This window comes from Telmatherina bonti, assembly GCF_933228915.1.
Source record: "Telmatherina bonti genome assembly, chromosome: 11".
Classification (NCBI taxonomy): Eukaryota; Metazoa; Chordata; class Actinopteri; order Atheriniformes; family Telmatherinidae; genus Telmatherina; species Telmatherina bonti.
This window is the reverse complement of record NC_136629.1, coordinates 16,083,938-16,104,613: the sequence shown is the minus strand read 5'-3', so window position 1 is coordinate 16,104,613 and position 20,676 is coordinate 16,083,938. Positions and strand designations below refer to the sequence as shown.

Sequence of the window (20,676 nt, the reverse complement as noted above, 5' to 3'; positions counted from 1 at the left end):
GAAAAAAGTCTCAAATATTGCTAAAAGGTTTTTACACTCTCATGAGTTGGTTTTGAGGTGGAAATCAAGTACAAAACTGGTTGAGGTTAGTTTGAGCTGAAATTAGCAACCAGTTTTAAAACATAAAGGGGGAAGTGCCTGAAACCTAAACAGCAAAGAAGGACAACAACTGCTCAAAACTAATTTCTCTTCATTTTAAATCAGTTCTTTGTTCACTTATATTAATGACAAATACACCAAAGTAAGTCGGAGCATAGCTCAGATTGTGCCACATATTAGTGAGACTGCCCCCTAGTGACGCGTAAATGCTACAACAAGTAGACTCACCATTTGGGACAAAAAACGATCTTGAACATAAAGGAGAAAGTGCCAAAAACCCTTAAGCAACAAAGAAGCACAATAACAGCTAAAAACCATTAACAGACCATCTACCTGGCTTCACAGCAGACTGGTCAGCTGTTTCTTTACATACAGGGTCTCAGTAAGCACTGAAACCTTTCATGTTTGGGCTACCTTGCCACAGAAATCCAGATCAAATATTAATAAAATGAATTCCTGATTGACCCTTTTAGTGAAGGTGTAGATGTGGCTATAAAAACTGTGCAGCCTTGCTGTCTTACACAACTTGCTGACCTGCTCATAAGCTCAGTTTAATTTCAGTTTCACTGGGGAAGGAGACATTGTTTATTGACTCAGTACAATGTGAACAAACTATTTAAATCTTTTCTCATATCATGAGCACTTTGGTAAGTATGAGAAATGCACGGCTCACTAAAAAACAGATTCACTTAAAATGTTTAATGTTTAACATTGTGTAACAATATAATTACATTAAAGGATTTTATGATTTAACCTGATCACTGGGATCACTGCAGCCATTTACGGCAACATCTGACTTTGCAAACAAGACCAAAATGAGTGAAATTTTAACTTCTTTGTGGTTGAAAACAATGGCAAGGACAGCAGGTACTTTTCATTCTTTCGTCTTCCATGTGGAGGATCACAGGAGAGCAGGGCTTGCAGGAAAGGAAATGAGTGGAGTACAAAGATGCAGCAGTTCTCCATCCATTCACTTATTTGGAGTGGGTGAGACATGAGAGGAAGGATGGGAATCCATACAGAACAGGAAGCGTTGGATCCAGTTTAGTGGTTCATTGGGGCTGTGGGGGTTTCGCCACTGTGGCTTAGTGCAATCTAATTGTTGTTGTGTCTAACTTGTAAATGCTGCTGCTTCTCAGACAAGATAGAACATGTTTATCAAAATGTGTGTGTGTGTGTAAGTGAATATATGTGTGTTTGAATGCACAACCATCACACTCCCTCACCACCCGCCCCCCCAACCCCCTCCCCTGCCAGCATTCCTCTTCTCATCAGTCACTTCCTGTCTCAATCTCACATCCTCATCAGCCACGCAGGAGAAAGAACACAAACATTTACAGCTATTTTATAAGCGATAGAATTAGCTTTATATGAGATACATGTAAAAATGAACAAAACCAGCATAATCTAATCATCATTTATTTATTTATTTGTTTATTTAGAGAGCCCAGATGAGGAGATGGATTATGTAACAATTTTACAAATCTGTTCTCCTGAAAATGAAGCTATGAAAACAAACCCTGAAGCTGGGAAATAGTTGTTTTTTTCGTCTTCGTCCCACAGAGGTAGCATGCATGAGCCAAGTATTTCGCATCTGTGCATCTGTGAGACACAGGTAAAGAAAACATCGTCTACCAAACACACACATGGGTTCTTTGTGCTCAGGAGCAGGCGGTGTTCTCTGTAAATTTGCCGCTCATATGATAGTGCACACAAACACATAGAGAGGCTGACAGTGTGTAAAACTTGGGAGGGGAGTGTGTGTGTGTGTGTGTGTGTGTGTGTGTAAGGGGGGGGTTTCTCAGGGTCTCTTTGGGTATTGACCCAATATCCACTCAGAAGTGATTGACAGCTTGCCCCTCCGGCTTCCCGTCCAGACATTGGCCCGCTTCAGCCTCAGAGGCGAACCCTCTGGACGGTTCTGTGCTCGAGGGCTCATTGGCGAGGGAAGTGCTTGTGGGCGTGATTCTGAGTGGTCGCGTTGTGTGTCTGGGATGTGTCCTCATCCTCCCAGCAGCAACAGAAAGGCAGCTTTAGTATGTGATGGCCTTATTTAGGCAAGAGTTTCATGACTTCCCAGGCATTACGTTGCTCCTACTCATTTTTCATTCTCCTTTTAAGTGTGTGCGTGTGTGTGTGTGTGTTCTTTGCATGTGTTTGTGATCCATCCAAGTACTTGAGAGCCACATTATTTTACTGTGAGGATAAGCAGCTCTGTTTCTCTTTTCTTAACCATCGTTTCTGTCTTTTTTTTTCCTGTTTCCCCACCTCTTCCCACCCTTCTCCTTTTTGCCGTTCCTGTCCTCTTTTTCATCTCCACACCTTCTCACCTGCCTCTCCTGCTGCAGGGGAGCTCTTCATGGCAGACAACCGGCTCAAGGAGGCCCAGTTCTGCATAGCAGAGGCCAGCTCGCTCTTCCCCAATTCTCACTCCGTGTTGCTACAACGGGGCCGCCTGGCCGAGCTCCGGGACCAACTGGACGAAGCCAAGGGCCTGTACGACGAAGCCCTGGCCATCCATCCCACAGGAGAGCGCATACTGGTACACATGGTGAGAGACAGTGAAAGCTTTAGAGGCTGCAAAATTGAATTAAAAACTTATATAACACTCTGCTGTGTTTAGTATCACACACGCAAACAGTCTGTGCACACACAGACACACACATACACAACATGCATGGATACACTAATACATTAAGTGCTTTATTTGAGTCAATTAAATTAGAACTGACGTAATACGCAGGCTGAGCATGTGCACACACTCAAACAGCTGCACACACACTTGTACACATTTTCTAATGCTTTACTTGAGTTCACAAATTACATTAAATTGTTTGTCACGTGGGCTGCACGGTGGCGCAGTGGTTAGCACTGTGGCCTCACAGCAAGAAGGTTGCTGGTTCAATCCTTGGCTTGTTTGGTCAGTGGCCTTTCTGTGTGGAGTTTGCATGTTCTCCCCATGTATGCGTGGGTTCTCTCCAGGTTCTCCGGCTTCCTCCCACCATCCAAAGACATGCATGATAGGTTAATTGGTCACTCTAAATTGCCCCTAGGAATGAGTGTGAGCGTGAGTGGTTGTTCGTCTCTCTGTGTGGCCCTGCGATGGACTGGCGAGCTGTCCAGGGTGTACCCTGCCTGTCGCCCAAAGCCGGCTGGGATAGGCTCCAGCTTCCCCGCGACCCTGAATTGGAATAAGCGATTCAGAAAATGAATGAATGAATGACTTAAATTCACTCAATAAATTAAAATATCATTTTTCATCCATAGACTTTACGATTCACTCACAGCCCACACACACGTAGCACGCGCTCTCCGCTTCATTCAAACTAATGCATGTGCAATATAAAACATTCATATCACAGGAGCTTCACTTATCTGATAGGTTTCAGATGTAATTTGACATTACATCCACAAGAAGCACTTATTTAAGTTAACTTATTGGTTTAAAACAAACAAAACAAAACACAGAAATGCTGCAACAGCTTTTTTACCCCCCTTTAGTTTAAATTTCTATTCAGATGCCTCATTTTGGGGGCAAAAAGTGGCCTACTGGACTTCTCCCCTCTTCAGGGTCTGCCTCTTTTCAGATATGCAAAACGCAGCATGTTATTATAGCACAATTAAGCACACACCAAAAAGCCTCAGAGCTCACACCAAAAATGCTTTAGTGGCGATTTTACTCTGAAAAGCTGAAAATTACCTCATCTGTACTCAAAACATGTGCAGTTGTTAGGCTACAAGTCTCTCTTTTGAGCATAAATAATCATCACGAGTTGTGTTGACGTGGCCCAAGTAGTTTAAATGTGCAGCACTAAACCTAACAACTGATGTCGGTTTGATAAAACTATTCAGATGTCACACCATCATTTGTCAGCCCCATTATGGCTCCATATGCTCTAGACCTCAATGTTGTTCTGCTCCTGTGTTCTGCTAAGGTTTTTTAAGCTTATATCTGCTTATATGACAGATAATTGGGATGTAAAATATAAAAACAAAAAAAATCTATTCCCTATTTTAATGTTAACTATATATCTAATAAGTTGTGATGTTAATAGAGAAGCATAAAGCAAGAGCAAATAGTCTTAATTTCCCACTTGCTGCAAATGCAGCATCAAGTTGAAGCCAACTGGAGATACTGGTGGATGACAGCTTTGTAGATTAACATCACATGTTAGTTTGAATTGAATATAATATTTTTAGACACAAGGGAAACCAAAACAAAATGCCACAGTTAAAACTTTTGTAATTTTTTCAAATTTATTTATGTTTTTAGTTAATAGTGACTTCAGACACTGATATATAGTATTTGCTTTTGATTGCTAAAAGTTAAAGAGGTGTAAAAATGCACTCCAGCCTCTCTGGCATATCTTTAATGTGCAGTTCAATAGATAATATGAAGTTTAGTGACTATTAACTGTGTATTATAGCTGGCAGTACAAGTAATAGTAGTAGCTGATCCCTCAGACCTCTCCAGGTGGTTGCAGATTATGCTATTCAGTATTTTTCAAGTGTAAATTCTTTTTGAGTTTCCTTGAAATAACAGGAATCGGAGTGGATTAATTAATTGGTAAAACCTGAAATATGTCGGGGATGCATGACAGAAAATGTGTCTGATCAAAGAAAAAAACACGAGAAACAATGAACTTTAATGGTTTATTAGCTTGTTGTTAGCTGCTAACAGAGGTTAGCAGACTGGTTTCAGCAAAGGTAGCTTTCAGACTGAACAAACTCTTTTTTTCCAAGTTTCTGCAGAATATTTTAGCATTATTCCTGAGGAATAAGACGTTAGCTGATAAAAATCTGCAATCTGTGATTCAGTAAAATGCTTGCCGTTAGCTACTAACAGAGCTTAGCATGTTGGTATTATCAGTGGCAGCTGCCCAAATCCGTTTTGTTTTTCTCCTTTGTGCGGTGCACTGTGTCAGTGTCAGGTCTGTGATCACTCCTGTCTTTAATTATCTCATTACAGCGTTCTGAGCTGTTCTGAGCTGCAGGCTAATTCCAGATTTCACAAAACAGAAACACTTGTTTTTATCCATCAGTAACAAATGAACGACAGTGCATTGAGGTTGGCTGTTTTTTCTCCTGAACACTCCCCCACTTTTATAACATCCCAGCACATCTCCTCTCTCACTGTTGCGTGGCAAAGATCCTCTCTCACCCACGCCCACCCACTTCTTTGCTCAGTCTTTTCTGCTAGTCTGTATTCCAGATGATCCGCTGGATTAACCACAGCTACTCTGACCTCCGAACTTTCTCCGTTGTCACAGTGAAGCAGCCAGAGAGGGATATTCCTCAAATCTAAAACATCAAACCATGCACACTTGCACACGCACAGACACAAACGCATATATCTTTGGTCTCCATGGTTACGATAGATGTGCAGCGCGATATCTCTTTGACCTAAGCACTAGCCATCTTGTTACCACATAAGGCTAATGCTTTTGCTCCTACTGTGCACTTTTAGATGGATTTGTGTGTGTGAGGATGTGTGTGTGTGTGAGTGTGTGTGTGTGTGTGTGTGTGTGTGCGTGTGTGTAAAAGTGCAGTCCCAGGGGCAGACAGAGGTACGCATCTCTTCCATATTTGGCCTGTGGGAGAACCAATCCCAAGGGGTGAAAAGTTGAAACAAAGCCAGCTGGCAGAGTCCTGCTCTGGGTCTCTTACAGGACAGATGTGTTCTCAGTCTGAGCTTGTGTGTGGGTGTGTGTGCGTGTGTGTGAAGGCACATGTGTTTAGGCATGCAAGTGTTTTTTGTACGGCGGTTTTCCTCCATGGATTTGGCGCACATGTGGACTATTTCTGCTTTTCAGAGTAAACTATATGAATGCACTTGCATTAGGGTTCATATTTTGGCAGGAAGCATTTGACCTAAATAGAAAAATTCTCTTTTCTATATGGAATACCATATGTTCCCAGATAGTACTTCATTAGATATGCTAATGGAGGGTTGTGGTAAGTTTTGAAAGGGTGAGTGGGACAGCGTGTAGGACATTTGATTTGGAGAACCGCCAATATTGCATATTGCATCAGCCTGCCAAAAAGCAGCCTACGGTTGCTGTTACTTGGTGGCTCTGGCTCCATGCATTTATTTTTATACTGTATCTGCTGTGGACACTTTGTGTGCCAGTGGCCCATTTATCCTGCTCTGCCTTAGGGGGGATTCTGATGATATTCTTGGTTGATATTTTTACACTTGAGCTATTATTCTGCAAAAGAACATACTGTACTTTCCTTGACTGTCCTTTACATGCTTTGCATCTTTTGTTGACTTGGCCGCAGATAAAAGTAGATGCCCTGCTGATTTGGTGTGGCTCTAAAGTTTCTCTGATCCTCTGTTGTCATCCAGCAAGATTGTTCTTATATGATTTGAGTTGTATGTTCTCTTAATCAAATGCATTTGATCAATAGATAATCAACCTGTAGGACCACGACTGATAAAAAGCAGAAGGCCTTGAGCATTCGAGCGTAAGTTAGCACAATGCCACGAAGAAGAGGCCTTACCAATGATCTTACAAAGCAGTTCTTCCTGCCCAACAATGTGCGAAAGATTAAAAGGTCACTTCCAGTCGATATAGTCCATCATTCCACAGTGAGAAGGATTATTCACAAGTGGAAAACATTCAAGACATCTGCCAGTCTTCCCAGGAGTAAATGTCCCAGCAAGTTCATACCAAGGTCAGACTGTGCAATGCTCAGCAAAACTGCATAAGAAAAACACAAGAGCTACATTTCAGACCCTCTAGTCCTCAGTGAACATGTTAAATTTTAAAGTTTATGACAGTACAAATGGAAAAAGACAAGCAGGGTTTTTTTGGAAAGGTTGCAGCAGAAAAAGTCTCCTCTCTATAAAAGGAACACAATAGCACAGCAAGGTTTCATCTGAATAAATCGCAAAACTTTCGGGATATTATTCTTAGGACCAGACTAAAGTGGAGATGATTATTCATGAACACAACATATCAGCGCAAACATCTCATACCATCTGTCAAGCACAGTGGTGAAGGGGTGATGGTTTGGGGTTGGTTTTCAACTAGAGGACCTGCACACCTCGCAATCAGAACTCTTCTGTATACCAAAGCAACCATCTGTCAGACAACTGAAGCTTGGCCAAAACTCGATCATGTACCAGGACAATGACTCCAAGCATGCAAAAGCAACAGAACTGCCAAAAAGAAAACGGATCAAGGTGTTGCAGTGGTACGGTCAAACTACGGATCTCAGCCTGATACAAATACTGTGAAGGAACACAAAAAAACTCATCAATAAAACGTACATTTACTTAATTTCATTTGCACTTCTTTCTTTATTTCGGTTTAATTTTGGTCAAATGTTGGGAGATCGATTCCAGACTTCCCCTGACTATCTGCCCAAGGACACTTGGGCAAGACAATGAACCCCAAGTTGCCCCCCGATGTTCCTGTTGGGCTTTGAGTGTGTATGTGAGTCGCTTTGGACAAAAGTGTCTAAAAAGAAAATATAATGGCGTGTAATGTTCATGTTCATCTGATGTTGAGGTTTTACATCTGTAAGTGGGATTGTCTTGAGCGCTTTCTGTCAGAATATGTTCTGAGACTTTTAGCCTTATAGTACCTTCTTTTTGACCAAAATATTTTCTAAATTCTGACATAAAAAAGAAAATTTTAAAAAAGTCTAAAAAGCTAGACCTTTTTGCTCCATATAGCTGACCTTACTTTCTAAATTCAATTCAATTCAATTCAACTTTATTTATATAGCGTCAAATCACGGCAATGCCATCTCAAGACGCTTTACAGACAGAGGGGAAAACATAATGAAGGCCAATTCATAATAGCCTATTTAAGGAAACCAACAGATTCTCCCATCCTGAGCAAGCACACTGGCAACAGTGGGAAGGAAAAAACTCCCTTTTAACAGGAAGGAAACCTCCGGCAGAACCCAGCTCAGGACAGGCAGCCATCTGCCTCTGCTGTGTGGGGGGAAGAGGACAGAAAGACAACAGACAACAGGAACTGCTACTCCCGGCCAGGGAGACCTGCTGAGACAGGAGACATACATGTTAATGATGCTACACTGTTATGGGGGGGGTAAAAGAAAGAGATAAAGAGAAAAAGAAAGAAGCTCAGTGTATCAGGAAATGTCCCTCAGCAGTCTAAACCTATAGCAGCATAACTAAGGGATGCTAACCATCCCTAGCTATAGGACTTATCAAAAAGATAAGTCTTCAGTCTAGTCTTAAAGGTGGGGAGGGTGTCTGCTTCCCTAACACTAACTGGGAGCTTATTCCATAAGAGAGGGGCCTGATAACCAAAGGCTCTGCCTCCTGCTCGGCTCTTTGAGACTCTAGGAACCACAAGTAAGCCTGCAGTCTGCGAACGAAGTACTCTGCTTGGTATATAAGGAACAATGAGGTCTTTGATATATAGTGGTGCCTGGTTGTGGAGGGCTTTATATGTAAGGAGAAGAATTTTAAATTCTATTCTAGATTCAACAGGCAGCCAATGAAGAGAGGCTAAAACTGGAGAAATATGATCTCTCATGCTGGTTCTGGTCAGGACTCTGGCTGCAGAATTCTGGATCAGCTGAAGGGTTTTCAGGGCATATTTAGGACAGCCCAGTAATAGAGAGTTACAGTAATCTAGTCTCGAAGTAACAAAAGCGTGAACCAGTTTTTCTGCATCACTCTGAGACAGAATGTCCCTAATTTTGGCTATATTACGTAAATGAAAGAAGGCTGTTTTAGTAACCTGCTTAATATGTGGACCAAAGGACAGGTCAGGGTCAAATATTACTCCAAGGTTTCTCACTCTAGCACTGGAAGCTAAAGTAATGCCATCCAGGTTCATTACAAAACCGGAAAATTTAGCTCTGAGTTTTTCAGATCCAACGAGAATTACTTCAGTCTTATCTGAGTTTAAGAGGAGAAAATTTCTAGACATCCAAGTCTTTATGTCTATGAGACAATTTTGTAGCCTATTGGGCTGATTTGTTTCATCTGGTTTAAAGGATAAGTATAGTTGAGTATCATCTGCATAACAATGAAAGTTTATTCCATGCTGTCTAATAATTTTGCCTAAAGGGAGCATATATAGCGTGAAGAGTATTGGTCCAAGTACAGAACCTTGAGGAACTCCATGACTTACTGTAGTTTGGGAGGAGGACTTGTCATTTACATGAACGAACTGAAGTCTATCAGATAAATATGATTTAAACCAGCTTAACGCTGTACCTGTAATTCCAATCACCTGTTCTAGTCTTTGTAACAGAATGTTATGATCGACTGTATCAAATGCAGCACTAAGATCAAGCAAGATAAGTACGGACACAAGTCCTTTGTCTGAGGCCATAAGAAGGTCATTAGTAACTTTCACCAATGCTGTCTCAGTACTATGATGAGCTCTAAATCCTGACTGAAACTCCTCGCATAAATTATTTCTGCTCAGGTGGGCATGTAGCTGAGCGGAAACTATTTTCTCCAGAATTTTGGACATAAACGGGAGGTTAGATATAGGTCTATAATTTGCTATCACCTCTGGATCCAGAGATTGCTTTTTAAGTAAAGGCTTGATTACAGCAGTTTTAAATGATTGTGGTACATATCCTGTCACTAAAGACATATTGATAAGACTTAGTAGTGATGTATTAATTAAAGGGAAAATGTCCTTAAAGAGGCTCGTTGGGAGAGGGTCTAAGATACAGGTGGATGGTTTAGATGAAGCTATTATTTTAGTTAATTCAGAGGGTTGGACAGGACAGAAACTATTTAGACACAAGTCAGATCCTGGTTCTAAGGATGCTTCGGAGACCACAACAGGCTCAACATTATAGGTAGAAGGAAGAGTATTGTGAATTTGATCTCTAATAGTGTCAATTTTATTCCTGAAAAAATACATGAAATCATCACAGCTAAGTGAGAAAGGAATACATGGCTCCACAGCGCTAAAGACTTCTTGCATGACACAGCTGCATACATAAGTGCTATATATTTGTTGTCGCTTATCCTTAAAAACATGAGAGAGCAGACTGCTTAGCACTCAAACAGACGAACATTTATATTTTTATAATCTGTATAACTGTTGATACCACTTCACAACAGCTCATATCTTATAAAGAAACATGGGGAGTGTTAGAAAAGGACCATGCATGTGTGTGTGTGTGTTTAGCTAATCTACATTAGCATAGCATGAAGAATGGAAGCAGATGGAAACATTAAAAACTTACATTATGTTGAATAAGACTGCATTTGAATTGAGTCTTAAAGAAAAAACACATTCAGAGAAGTAATTTTTCTCTCAGTAGCTACAGCCTATGAGGAAAGGGAAATGTGCGTACGGGAAAGCCATAGCTGGAATCCATACAGAAGCTCACCAGCCAATTGGAAGATTTCTGTGTTGTATACACTGCTGTTATATATTCTTTTAATTCACCCAACACACACACAGTCCAGCTCTACAGCCTCAGCCGTCTCTACATGGCTTCTGAGCATATTTATGAGAAGGAAGGAAAGAGAAGCATTGATCAGACAGTGATTCACAGCTCTGGTCAGCTGCCACTTTCAGAGTATTTTTGGTCTGATGAGGGTGTGGTAGTGTAGGACTGTGGGTGCAACTGTCTATGTGTGCACAAATGATTCCCAACATAATTTTGGTCGCTATGATCTACAGGCTAACTGTGTAAGCATGCATTATGTTAGCCTGCCACAGCCGAAGCAGCATCAGCTATTACACGTTTGCCTGCGTGTGCTGTTAGCCTGATTGTGGTTGTTGCTGGACACGTGCATTCTGATAGGTAGCTTCTGGCGATGGTATGCAATGAATCTGACCCGCTCCCAACATCCTCCGCATCTCTTCTGCTCTGTAGTGAAGCCTGCTCTGAGTCAGTCAGACACTCACAGACTTCACTTTCGCTCTCCTCCAGCAGAGGCATATTCGCACACAGCCTCACATATGCACGCATACTCTCAGGACGAGGACTTGTGCTCACTGAATTAATCGCGTTCCAATTATCAAATGTGTCCCTCCCTCCCCTCCCTCGCTCTCTGACTTTCTATTTCCCTCTCTCTCTTTCTCTCTCTGTGGGTGGGGTGGTTGTCAGCTGATTAGATAATGTAAATACATTATTTATAACACTTTGGTTGTTCTCGCCGCTTTATGGGATTGCCTAGCAACCGGGTAAATATATTCTATTGAGCAAGACCTCTGATAACCATGAATAGAGAGCGCAAAGAAGACAGTGTATGAGGGAAATAAGGAGCAGGCAGAAGGAAAAAATACTGGAGGGGCGGCAAACAGAGAGACAATTATGAGTTGGCTGGTGTCTCTGTTGCTATGTATGGCTCATGCGAGCTCACTTATTTTTTCCTTTTTCTTTGACGCCTCATTCGCTCATTCTCTCCCTCTATTCATTGTCCCCTGTTCTCACTCCGTCACCCCCCCTCCCTTCCTTCCTTGTTTTCCTCATTTCCCTTATTTTCCTTTCCTCCATGACCTCAGTTGCAGCTCCTTCATTCATGCAATTTACTTCTTAATGCTTGTGTACTTGTGTGACGTAATCCCTGGAAATGAAAGGATATATGGACAGGAGTTGATTGAAACATGCGCACACCACTGCCATAAGTACATTAAGGTTCTTTTCATGCTTGCCAAAAGACCTAGTAACATATTAGTCTTGAATTAAATGGGAAGATTTTGAATTAGCATTTATGACGTCAATTGACTCGATAGTAGATTCAGGGTTTAATCGGCTTCAGCCCAGGTTGGCATTAATGGAGATCATGATAATGAACATTTTCAAAGAGAGACATACAAAGTGGTCTTGTCAGCTATTACGCACATTCTGGCTTCTTCTTCTGCTTTGTTCCTTAGCTGGTTGCATGTCAGCTATTCTGCGCAACACTGCCCCCGCATTTTACAGTGGTACCATTCCATTTGCCAAGTTAGGCTATGCATTCGTAAGCTCTATAAAAACTAACCAAATTATCCTCATAAAGGATGCAGAAAATGGAAGAAATCTTTAGAGATAAATGGGCCTTCTCCACTTCACACCAGGATGGCCCACCCAGTTTGATTGGGTGGGAATTCTGGAAACCTTTGCACATTCTTTGCTTTGATTTGGTTTGGTTTGGTTTCACGCAGCATTTTACTCAAGTAGGCCAAACCAACTGAACAATATCGAGCAATTACGACAATTGTTTGCTATTCCCTGAAATTATCTCGGATACAGCCACAAATGGTTTGTTTACCACAAGAAAACAATGGAGCAGCAATACATTTTTGCAGTCTTGGGGTTTCTGTTTTTACTTTGGTGTTCATACTTGTGGTGGTATGAGCAGCAGGAGGTGCAGTGTGTAATCTGTTGTGCTACTTCGCATTCGGAAAACAAACTGCACCAAGGTCCACTTGCAAGTGAAGCAGCAACCCGGATTTTTAAGCAGACCACACTTCACTTCTTTGATTGTAAGAAACAAACATTGGTCCTAACTTCACATTCACACTGGTTCTGTTTGGTCTATTGAACCTTGGTCTGCTTCCACAGGTAGTATAACTCATTTGGAGCTGTGCAAACTCTGGTCCGCTTATAAGCTTGGCATCTCAGTTCACTTCCAATGTGAAAGTAAATGGACCACGCAGTAAAACAAAGAGTAGAAATACCAGAATGCGTCTATGCACAAAATGCTGAACAGCTCCCTGCCTCTCTTGCTGGGCAGATTTTGGTGAAAAATATATTTAACATGAAAGTTAAACACCAAAGTAAAAACAGAAATCCTAAAACTGCACAAGCTTGCTGTGGCATAATTATTTACTTGCCATAAATGAGCCGGCTCAAGCACAGAGATTTCTGCTTTGGGTCCCGGCAAAATAATAAGCCAGATTTTCTTCATTCTCCCGTGTTTTTTTTTTTTGTTGTTGTTTTTTTAATCAGTGGTCATTTTGGAAATGTCAGTCCTAGGGACCAATTGTTGTAACTGCATGATGTTGTTAAAGTGGTTTTTGCCATTTAAGTAAGTGTGAAAGTAAACCAGGCCAAACAAAGTTACAAAACTTTCAGGATTTTCCTCCCCAATGAAACCTCAACTAGTGTGTGGCCCAAAGTAAGCTTTTGATCCCACCTATCTCTATCATGGCTACCTTGTATATTTTTTATTTAATAAAAGGGTCGTGTCATGTCCTCAGAAACAAATGATTTCCAAACTATAACATGCAAATAACCATTTGAAGAAGTGTAAAGACCAGTTAGACCAGATCTAAGGTAAGAGGATAAACAGTGGTAAAAAAAAAAAAAAGACTGACAGTTTTAGCGAAGACATGGCATGCTTCTGTCAAAGCTGGGGTAGGTAATGTTGGGGAGCTAGCAGGATTTGAAAGTGACACCCTGTCTTGGCTCCTCTCCCTCTGGTTTTGCTCCTTGCATGATCCAAGGCTTTTTTATTTGCAGCTCTTTCCACCAACGGTTTTCTCTTTCTCGGCTGTTTAGCAGGAGGAGGCAAATAAACCGAGCGGGTCGGGGAATCCTTCCTGCATTTTCTCAGCCATGTTTGCCTTCAGAGTTTCTTCTTCACTACTTTGTAATTTTAACCTAACACACTATTTATATGCAGGGTGTGGCTATCAGGTTTGCGCTGTGGGAGGGGGAGGAGGGGAGCCAGGAGAAGAAGCTTACGAAATATAAGAAATGAACAACTTCATTTCGGTCCGAACGTTTGGATCGGTCAAGTTTTTACAGATTTACAGTAAACTGAGGGGTCTGATTATACTTGTTATTGTTCATGATAACTAAATGTATAGACTACTATCAGGACGAGGAACCGCTTAACCCAGAGTAAAAAAAAAAAAAAAAGTCTCTGAGCAAGATTACCTGCTGTAGCTTTAAGGACATTATACTATTTATAATACAACTGTCATTTATTTTTGCCATGAACTATAAAATAACTAAATGCTAACCTCCTCTAATGCTGACATGTTTATAGTTTTGTTAACTCCCTTCAAATTCAGCACCGTATCTGTTCCAAGTTCTCCAATGCGCCCCCTAGTGGAAACGTCTGGTATCAAGCATAGTACAGTTATGTCCTCAGCGGAGATGGTTAGATACATGAACACGAGGTTTAACAGCAAGTGTGTTATTGACCGAACCTTCACAAAGACTGGATTGACAAAGATAAGCACAGCTAGCATTTACTTAGCAACATACGTCCACTCTGAAATTTACAGACATTTGGAAGCTCATTCCTTGTTCCACTATGTGCATTTGACTTCTGCCTGACTATCATTGTTATGGGAAATGGGAACTTACTGAGGTGAAATGGAGAGAATGCCCAACCCTACCTAAAGACAACTGCACTAAAATCTTTCTTACTAAGACACCGAATAGCTCCAGTTGGAGCAAATAAAAAATCTGAACTACGTACTATTATGTTTAATTAGGCATCTTTTGTTTACTCCACTTCCTCTTGCCTGCCCAGACAGCAGACAGAACTGCTGTTGGGTTGGAAAGCTCAGGTGAAGTCTTTCCTCTTGGTTCAGTGGCTGGGTATTAGGCTACTGGGTTACACTGCATGTATGTTGTGGCTGGTACCCTACAGGGGCTTGGCAGATGGTTACTTAGTGACCCAACAACCCCTATGGCAGTCAAATTTCATTATTATAAACCTTATGGACGTTAAACATGCCGTACACACACACACACACATATAACCATTTAGATTAAAAATAACTATTTTACCAGTTTACTGGTACAGTCACAGCTCTGCTGTACAGTAGCTGCATGGCTGACAACAGATTGCCAGTCTGCATTTAGTTTTCTGCTGTCTCACCATTGTAGTAATTCAAGCAGTTTTTTTTTTTCACCAAAAAAATGATCCAGACAATCATTTCATCTCAGATTCATGTAAATATATAACCTCTACCTTGCCTGACCTGTAAACATCCACAAAACAATGAACAAAAAATAATTTCCCCCAATCCTAGTCAATTCCACAATCAGATTTCTGTCGGCTGTGTTTTCTCTTGACATTCAGGAAGCTTTTTTTTTTCCTCATTACCTTCAATCGAGCTGATGGAATTACATTTGATTAATGCTGAGGAGTGTTTCATTGTCTCCAATATTTGCTGAAATTTGACTTGAAAGATGGTTTTACAGCACCCACAGCCCACTCGCTCTGCTTGGCTCAGTTGCACCCAAATGGCTCCACAAAAGACAAACCTGCACTGCCAAGCTCAGTAGGATCATCTGAGGTAAAACTGGAGACAGATGGCTGGAGTAATTAAAGAAAAGGCAATAGATTCTCCACCAGTGTTATAAGGGTGATCCCAAAAAAAATGATGGCAAATGAAACTCTAAATTTGTAATAAATGAAAGAAAAAGAAAATTTACTTCCTCCCACAGGCAATTTGTAATGTAGTACGGTTTGGTTTTGTTGTGAAAAAACTATAATGATAATTATTTAGGATAACGTCTTCTGGCAGGAATGATCTCCTGAAGTTTCACACTGAACACACCCTGTTGTTTCCTCGCTGCGTTGTGTAGAGGATGTAAAGAATTGTACATTATGTTAAGCAGCTTGTGCATCATTTTTCTCTGGACAATCTGCTCCAGTTATCCCCAACTCAGAACCAGTGTTTTTATCAGTTTGTTCATCTTCTTTAAGTCTCTGGCTCTGATGCTGCACCAGCAGAGGCTGCAAAGCTGATTGCACTTCACAACAGACTGACAGAAGATATGCAGTCTGCTCTGTCCCTTCTTATAGAGGCTTCTCTGTTGCATAAAGCTGAACTCTGAGGTGCTTGACTTCCTCCTGCACCTCTAGCTCTTCTCCCAGGATGTAGACATTGTTTTGTTTGAGGACAGGATTAAGAGAGAGAAGTTTAAGGTGTGCAATGTAATGAGAAATGGTGAGAGTACAGACTCTTGTGGTGCTCCAGTGCTGCTGACCATTATCTCAGACCTTTTGGAAGCTGTGTTCATTTTTTGCTAAATCAAAGCGATATTTGTAAAATTTCCACAAACTTTGGTTGTGATTTGCAAGTGTTTCCACTGTACGGTATTTAGCACATAAGCCACAGTTCTTGTAAATTCTCATCGGCCTGACAAGATTTTACAAGGTCTGCAGCTTATGCAAGGTAGCCACATAGCGTTATTTCAGGGTTTTCTACATAGACCATATAAGAAAGATGGATGGAGCCTCCCGCGGTTAAAAGTGAAGCCTATGCGGAAGTGTAAAAAAATAAACTGCAGTTCCCCCTTCATCCACTCGCTGGCTGCAAAACAGAGCGAATCCCCATAGACTCCCATGTTAAAAAGACCAACTTCATGGCAGAAATAAACATGTTTATAGCCTGGTACAAAAATCCATTTTCGGTTTATAGGTCAGGTTCACCTTCAAGACAACTGTGGGAGGAGTGAATTTTTTTCCAACTCGCCTGTTTAAAAGTAATTTAATCTCGAAGTTCGGCATATTTAGGGGCGTGTCCTTTTGATTGACAGGTACCAATCTCACACTTCAAGTCAGAAGAACGTAGAACAACCGCGGTTTTTAGCCAGTTACTTAGCTTTAGCTAAGTAACTGGCTAAAGCTTTTTAGCTTTAGCCCGCTTACCTCCGTTAGCTCGGTTAGCTCTTGGCTACAGGCAGCTCGGAGTTCGCTCGATGTTAATCATCCACCATGACGCTCACAGCCCCCCTTTCCAGCTCCACCTCTACCTCGGCTCTGCCCATATTTGTATTTTCCGGGTGAAACGACTCACATGCCCCTGCCAAGATGGCAATGGTAGGAACCGCCCACCAAGCTTCAGTTCAGCTCCATCTTTACTAAAAATGAACTGGTCACATGACCTCCTACATCACAGATGGAAACGTGTAAATGCAAAAAAAGTGTTTCCATTATACTTTCACGATAAACTGTTATATCAAAACGTCTGAAAAACCACCTCATGAGAGCGTAGAAACTTTTTAGCAATATAAGATAGTTTGTTTTTTTTAATGTAGGTGTTACCATCACCATTTTATTTTTGCTATATTTAGGTTTAGCGCAACTTAGGGGGTTTTGGAAACGCAGCTACTCTCGCAAACTTTAATCAATTTATTGGTCATTGTTGGGGTGTCCACCTGGAATTTACGGAAGTTCTCACATAACTGAACAGCTGAATTGTAATAAAAGATGGGATGGTCATAGATTGGCGTGGGCTCTCTAAAGCAGGTAGATGTGGCGTCCTCAAGCCTAAGCCCAAAATAATATGCTAAAAGGTGTTCACTTGCCTATTGAGGAAAGCCTATAAGAGTTTCTCAAAGTCTTTTATGATGTGAAATGATGAGGAAAAATGTTGCAAAGTATGGTTTCTCAACCTGAGGACATGATAGGTCTCCAAGAATGTACATAATAAATGGCACTTTGCCATCAAAATGAATCACACACACACACCATTTTAAAGTCAGAAAGTTACACAGTACTACTTTAATTTTTGATAGGCTTATTCATTTACTTTAAGAAGAGTAAGGTTGGCCATATTCTCTAAGCACATCCCCTCAGAAAAAAGTGAAGTTTCTATATCCTAAAAGATTAAAAGATTTTTTTCTGGCAGCAGCTGTTGTTGTGGATTGTGTTATGAGTCTACATACAGCATCTACTGCATCCCAGTTTGAGCTACTGGTCTAGATACATAAAGCTTTTCATGGTCACATAACTGAGGGTTCAGAAAGAAAGGTGTAAATGTGTGTGTAAATGGTTGACTGGGTTCGTGAATGAAAATCTTGAAACAGTGCCATAAACACAGTAAGACGTAAAAGAAGCTGGTCGAACCAGCAGGAATACTTCATACACCTCACACATCTACGTACTCTGATGGCATCGCAGAGGAACTTGCAAACCTCTGTGCACATCTTCAGACAGGCTTTCTCCTCACCCAGGAGTTTTGTTGTTCCAGTGTTTTCCTGACAGAAGCAGTGAGGGAGAGGAGAAGTGAGAGATGAAGGAAGAGAGCGTGCACATATGTGTGCATGTTCGCATTGAAAGTTGCATCAGAGCCCCCAGACAGCTATGTGAATTTCAGCCCAATTAATCTGGAACTTGTGAGCAGAGACTGCATAACAAGACTCGTCTGTCTGACCTCAGGCAAGCTCAGTGTGTGTGTGTGTATGAGTGTGTAATGGATAGTCATGGGAAGGGAGAGGGCAGTATTGTGAAAGAGGGGCTGACTGTTGTCACTTTGAATGTGTACGGGACACTGCATCCAGCCCATGTGTGCGCCGGTAGAATATGTGTGTGTGTGAGACAGATTTGACTCCATGCTGTTGGTCATTTGCGTGACACTCTTCTGCTTAACTCTCAAACGCAACACAACTGAGCCGAGCTCCAAAGAGACACAACGCACGCACAAGCACTCTTGACCTTTAACATGCTAACAGCAAATATACACATAATATACACATAATATATACATAATATACACATAATATACACATAATATACACGTAATACATAATGTCGCACAAATAAATGCATAATATACTTAGAACATTTCTAAAGTATTGCTCTTTTACAACCACACACACACACACACACACACACACATCAGAAACCAGAAATAAAGACACATAAGCAGTTTATCTTCATATGGTATACTTAATGCCAGCTTGTATTTTGTATCCCGTGGTAAGAGAGCAGGATTTCTGGACCACAATATGCTGTCATGAGGGCTAACATTCAGCTAGCTGTAGAGCACCAGACTGAACTGAATGAGCTGAAATTAATCATATTGTTCATCCCAGTGGAAAAATAATTTTGCTGCAGAATATATTTTAAAAAATGTAACCTTTACCAGCTTCATCCCGTTGAGATAACAAGGGAGCCCTGCAGGAATTACCTTGTATAACATTGTTTTTTCAGGTAATTTGAAAAAGTTTGGTCAGGTGTGTTGAAAATATGTACTTGATTGTTGTATATCCAATAGTCAAAGTTTTGGATGCAGTCAGTTTTTATTGTTGCAATATCAACGTGTTAATACAAAACATGCTATCTATTTTCACTGCTGACAGTTTTAGGCAAAAAATACTAGTTTTAATTATATTTCATAAGGCTCTTGCAATAAAATCATATGGGGTCGGTAATCTTCCTCAGAGACTATTTTTCACTGTGGGTAAAATGGTTCCTCATCCTGATAGTAGTCTATTCATTTTGTAATCATGAACAATAAGAAGTATAGTCAGACCCCTTAGTTTACTGTAAATCTGTAAAAACTCTGACCAATCCAAACGTTCGGACCGAAATGAAGTTGTTCATTTTTTATATTTCATAAGCTTCTTCTCCCGGCTCCCCTCCTCCCCCTCCAGCATCGCATACCTGATAGCCACACCCTGCATATAAATAGCGTGTTAGGGTGAAAATACAAAGTAGTGAAGAAGAAACTCGGAAGGCAAACATGGCTGAGAAAATGCAGGAAGGATTTCCCCGACCCGCTCGGTTTATTTGCCTCCTCCCTCTAAACAGCCAAGACAGAACCGTTGGTGCAAAAAGCTGCAAATAAAAAAGCCTTGGATCATGCAAGGAGCAAAACCAGAGGGAGAGGAGCCAAGACAGGGCGCCACTTTCACATCCTGCTAGCTCCCCAACATTACCTAACCCAGCTTTAATGTGCTCTTTACAGTTGTGTGGTTTTTGTTTTCGGGGGCAAAAATGATGTCTATTGGTCTAGATTGTGATTGGACTTGGGTATTTGACAGATGGTTTCCCAGCGTGCATGACTAGCATCCTCCTGTTTTCATTTAAATCCATCCCTTGCATGTTTATCTCACCATTGTAAGATAATTCAATATCAGATACAAAGCATTCAGTATTACGTGGGGCAGTTTCTGTTTTAAAAGCACAGGGTTCAATTCAGTCAGAGTTCCTACATTTTCTTCACCCATATATTTAGTTTTCATAGTAGTTTTTTCTATAAATGTTATTTCTTATCTGCTTACGCCTAGTTTAGTTTAATAAAATATCAAGAATCCCTCTATCTTTTAACTTCAACACAGAAAGAATAATCCTATACCTATTTCACTTCATGTTTTACTTTGATATTAAAGTTTGGCACTTATTCATTGGGGAAACACTGATATTAAATACACAATTTTTTCTTTTGTTCTAATCTGTCTATTTAGGGTCGACTGCTGGTAAAGACTGGGCGAGTCCACCTTGGAGAGAAGGTTTTGCGGGATGCAGTTCAAACCCACAGCACCTCCCATGAAGCGTGGAGTGGTTTGGGAGAGGCTCTGCAGGCTCAGAACTCCAGCCAGGCTCCGGACTGCTTCTTGACAGCCCTGGAACTGGAGGCCTCCTGTCCCATCCGACCCTTCACCATCATCCCAAGGGAGCTCTGAATAGCTTGGCTGAAGTTTGGGGTTTTGGATACAAACTGGCTTTTCATTAGACAAAACACTAATTAATGATAATAGTAATAGAATAATGTGCTTTTAATTTATAGTTTGCTTTGGTAAACAAGTATTCATTAATGCTATAAATACTAGCATTGGCAGTTTGCTTAGCATACACTTTAAACGTCTCATGCATTAGTGAATGCATCAGACTGAGTTATTGGCTAAATTAAAAAATGTAATGATAGCATT

The 20,676-nt window shown here is 41.0% G+C and overlaps 1 protein-coding gene across 1 annotated transcript in view; it reads left to right on the top strand.

Annotated features, from left to right (window-relative positions):
* Window positions 1–20,430, top strand: part of ttc7a (tetratricopeptide repeat domain 7A) — a gene marked incomplete at both ends in the record, with an annotated part of 73,185 nt that extends 52,755 nt beyond the window's left edge. The window contains 2 exons of the mRNA XM_079248694.1: window positions 2,448–2,650; window positions 20,212–20,430. Of these exons, the coding sequence (XP_079104820.1) occupies window positions 2,448–2,650; window positions 20,212–20,430 (422 nt within the window). The remainder of the gene's footprint in view (window positions 1–2,447; window positions 2,651–20,211) is intronic.
* Window positions 20,431–20,676: the final 246 nt, after the last annotated feature.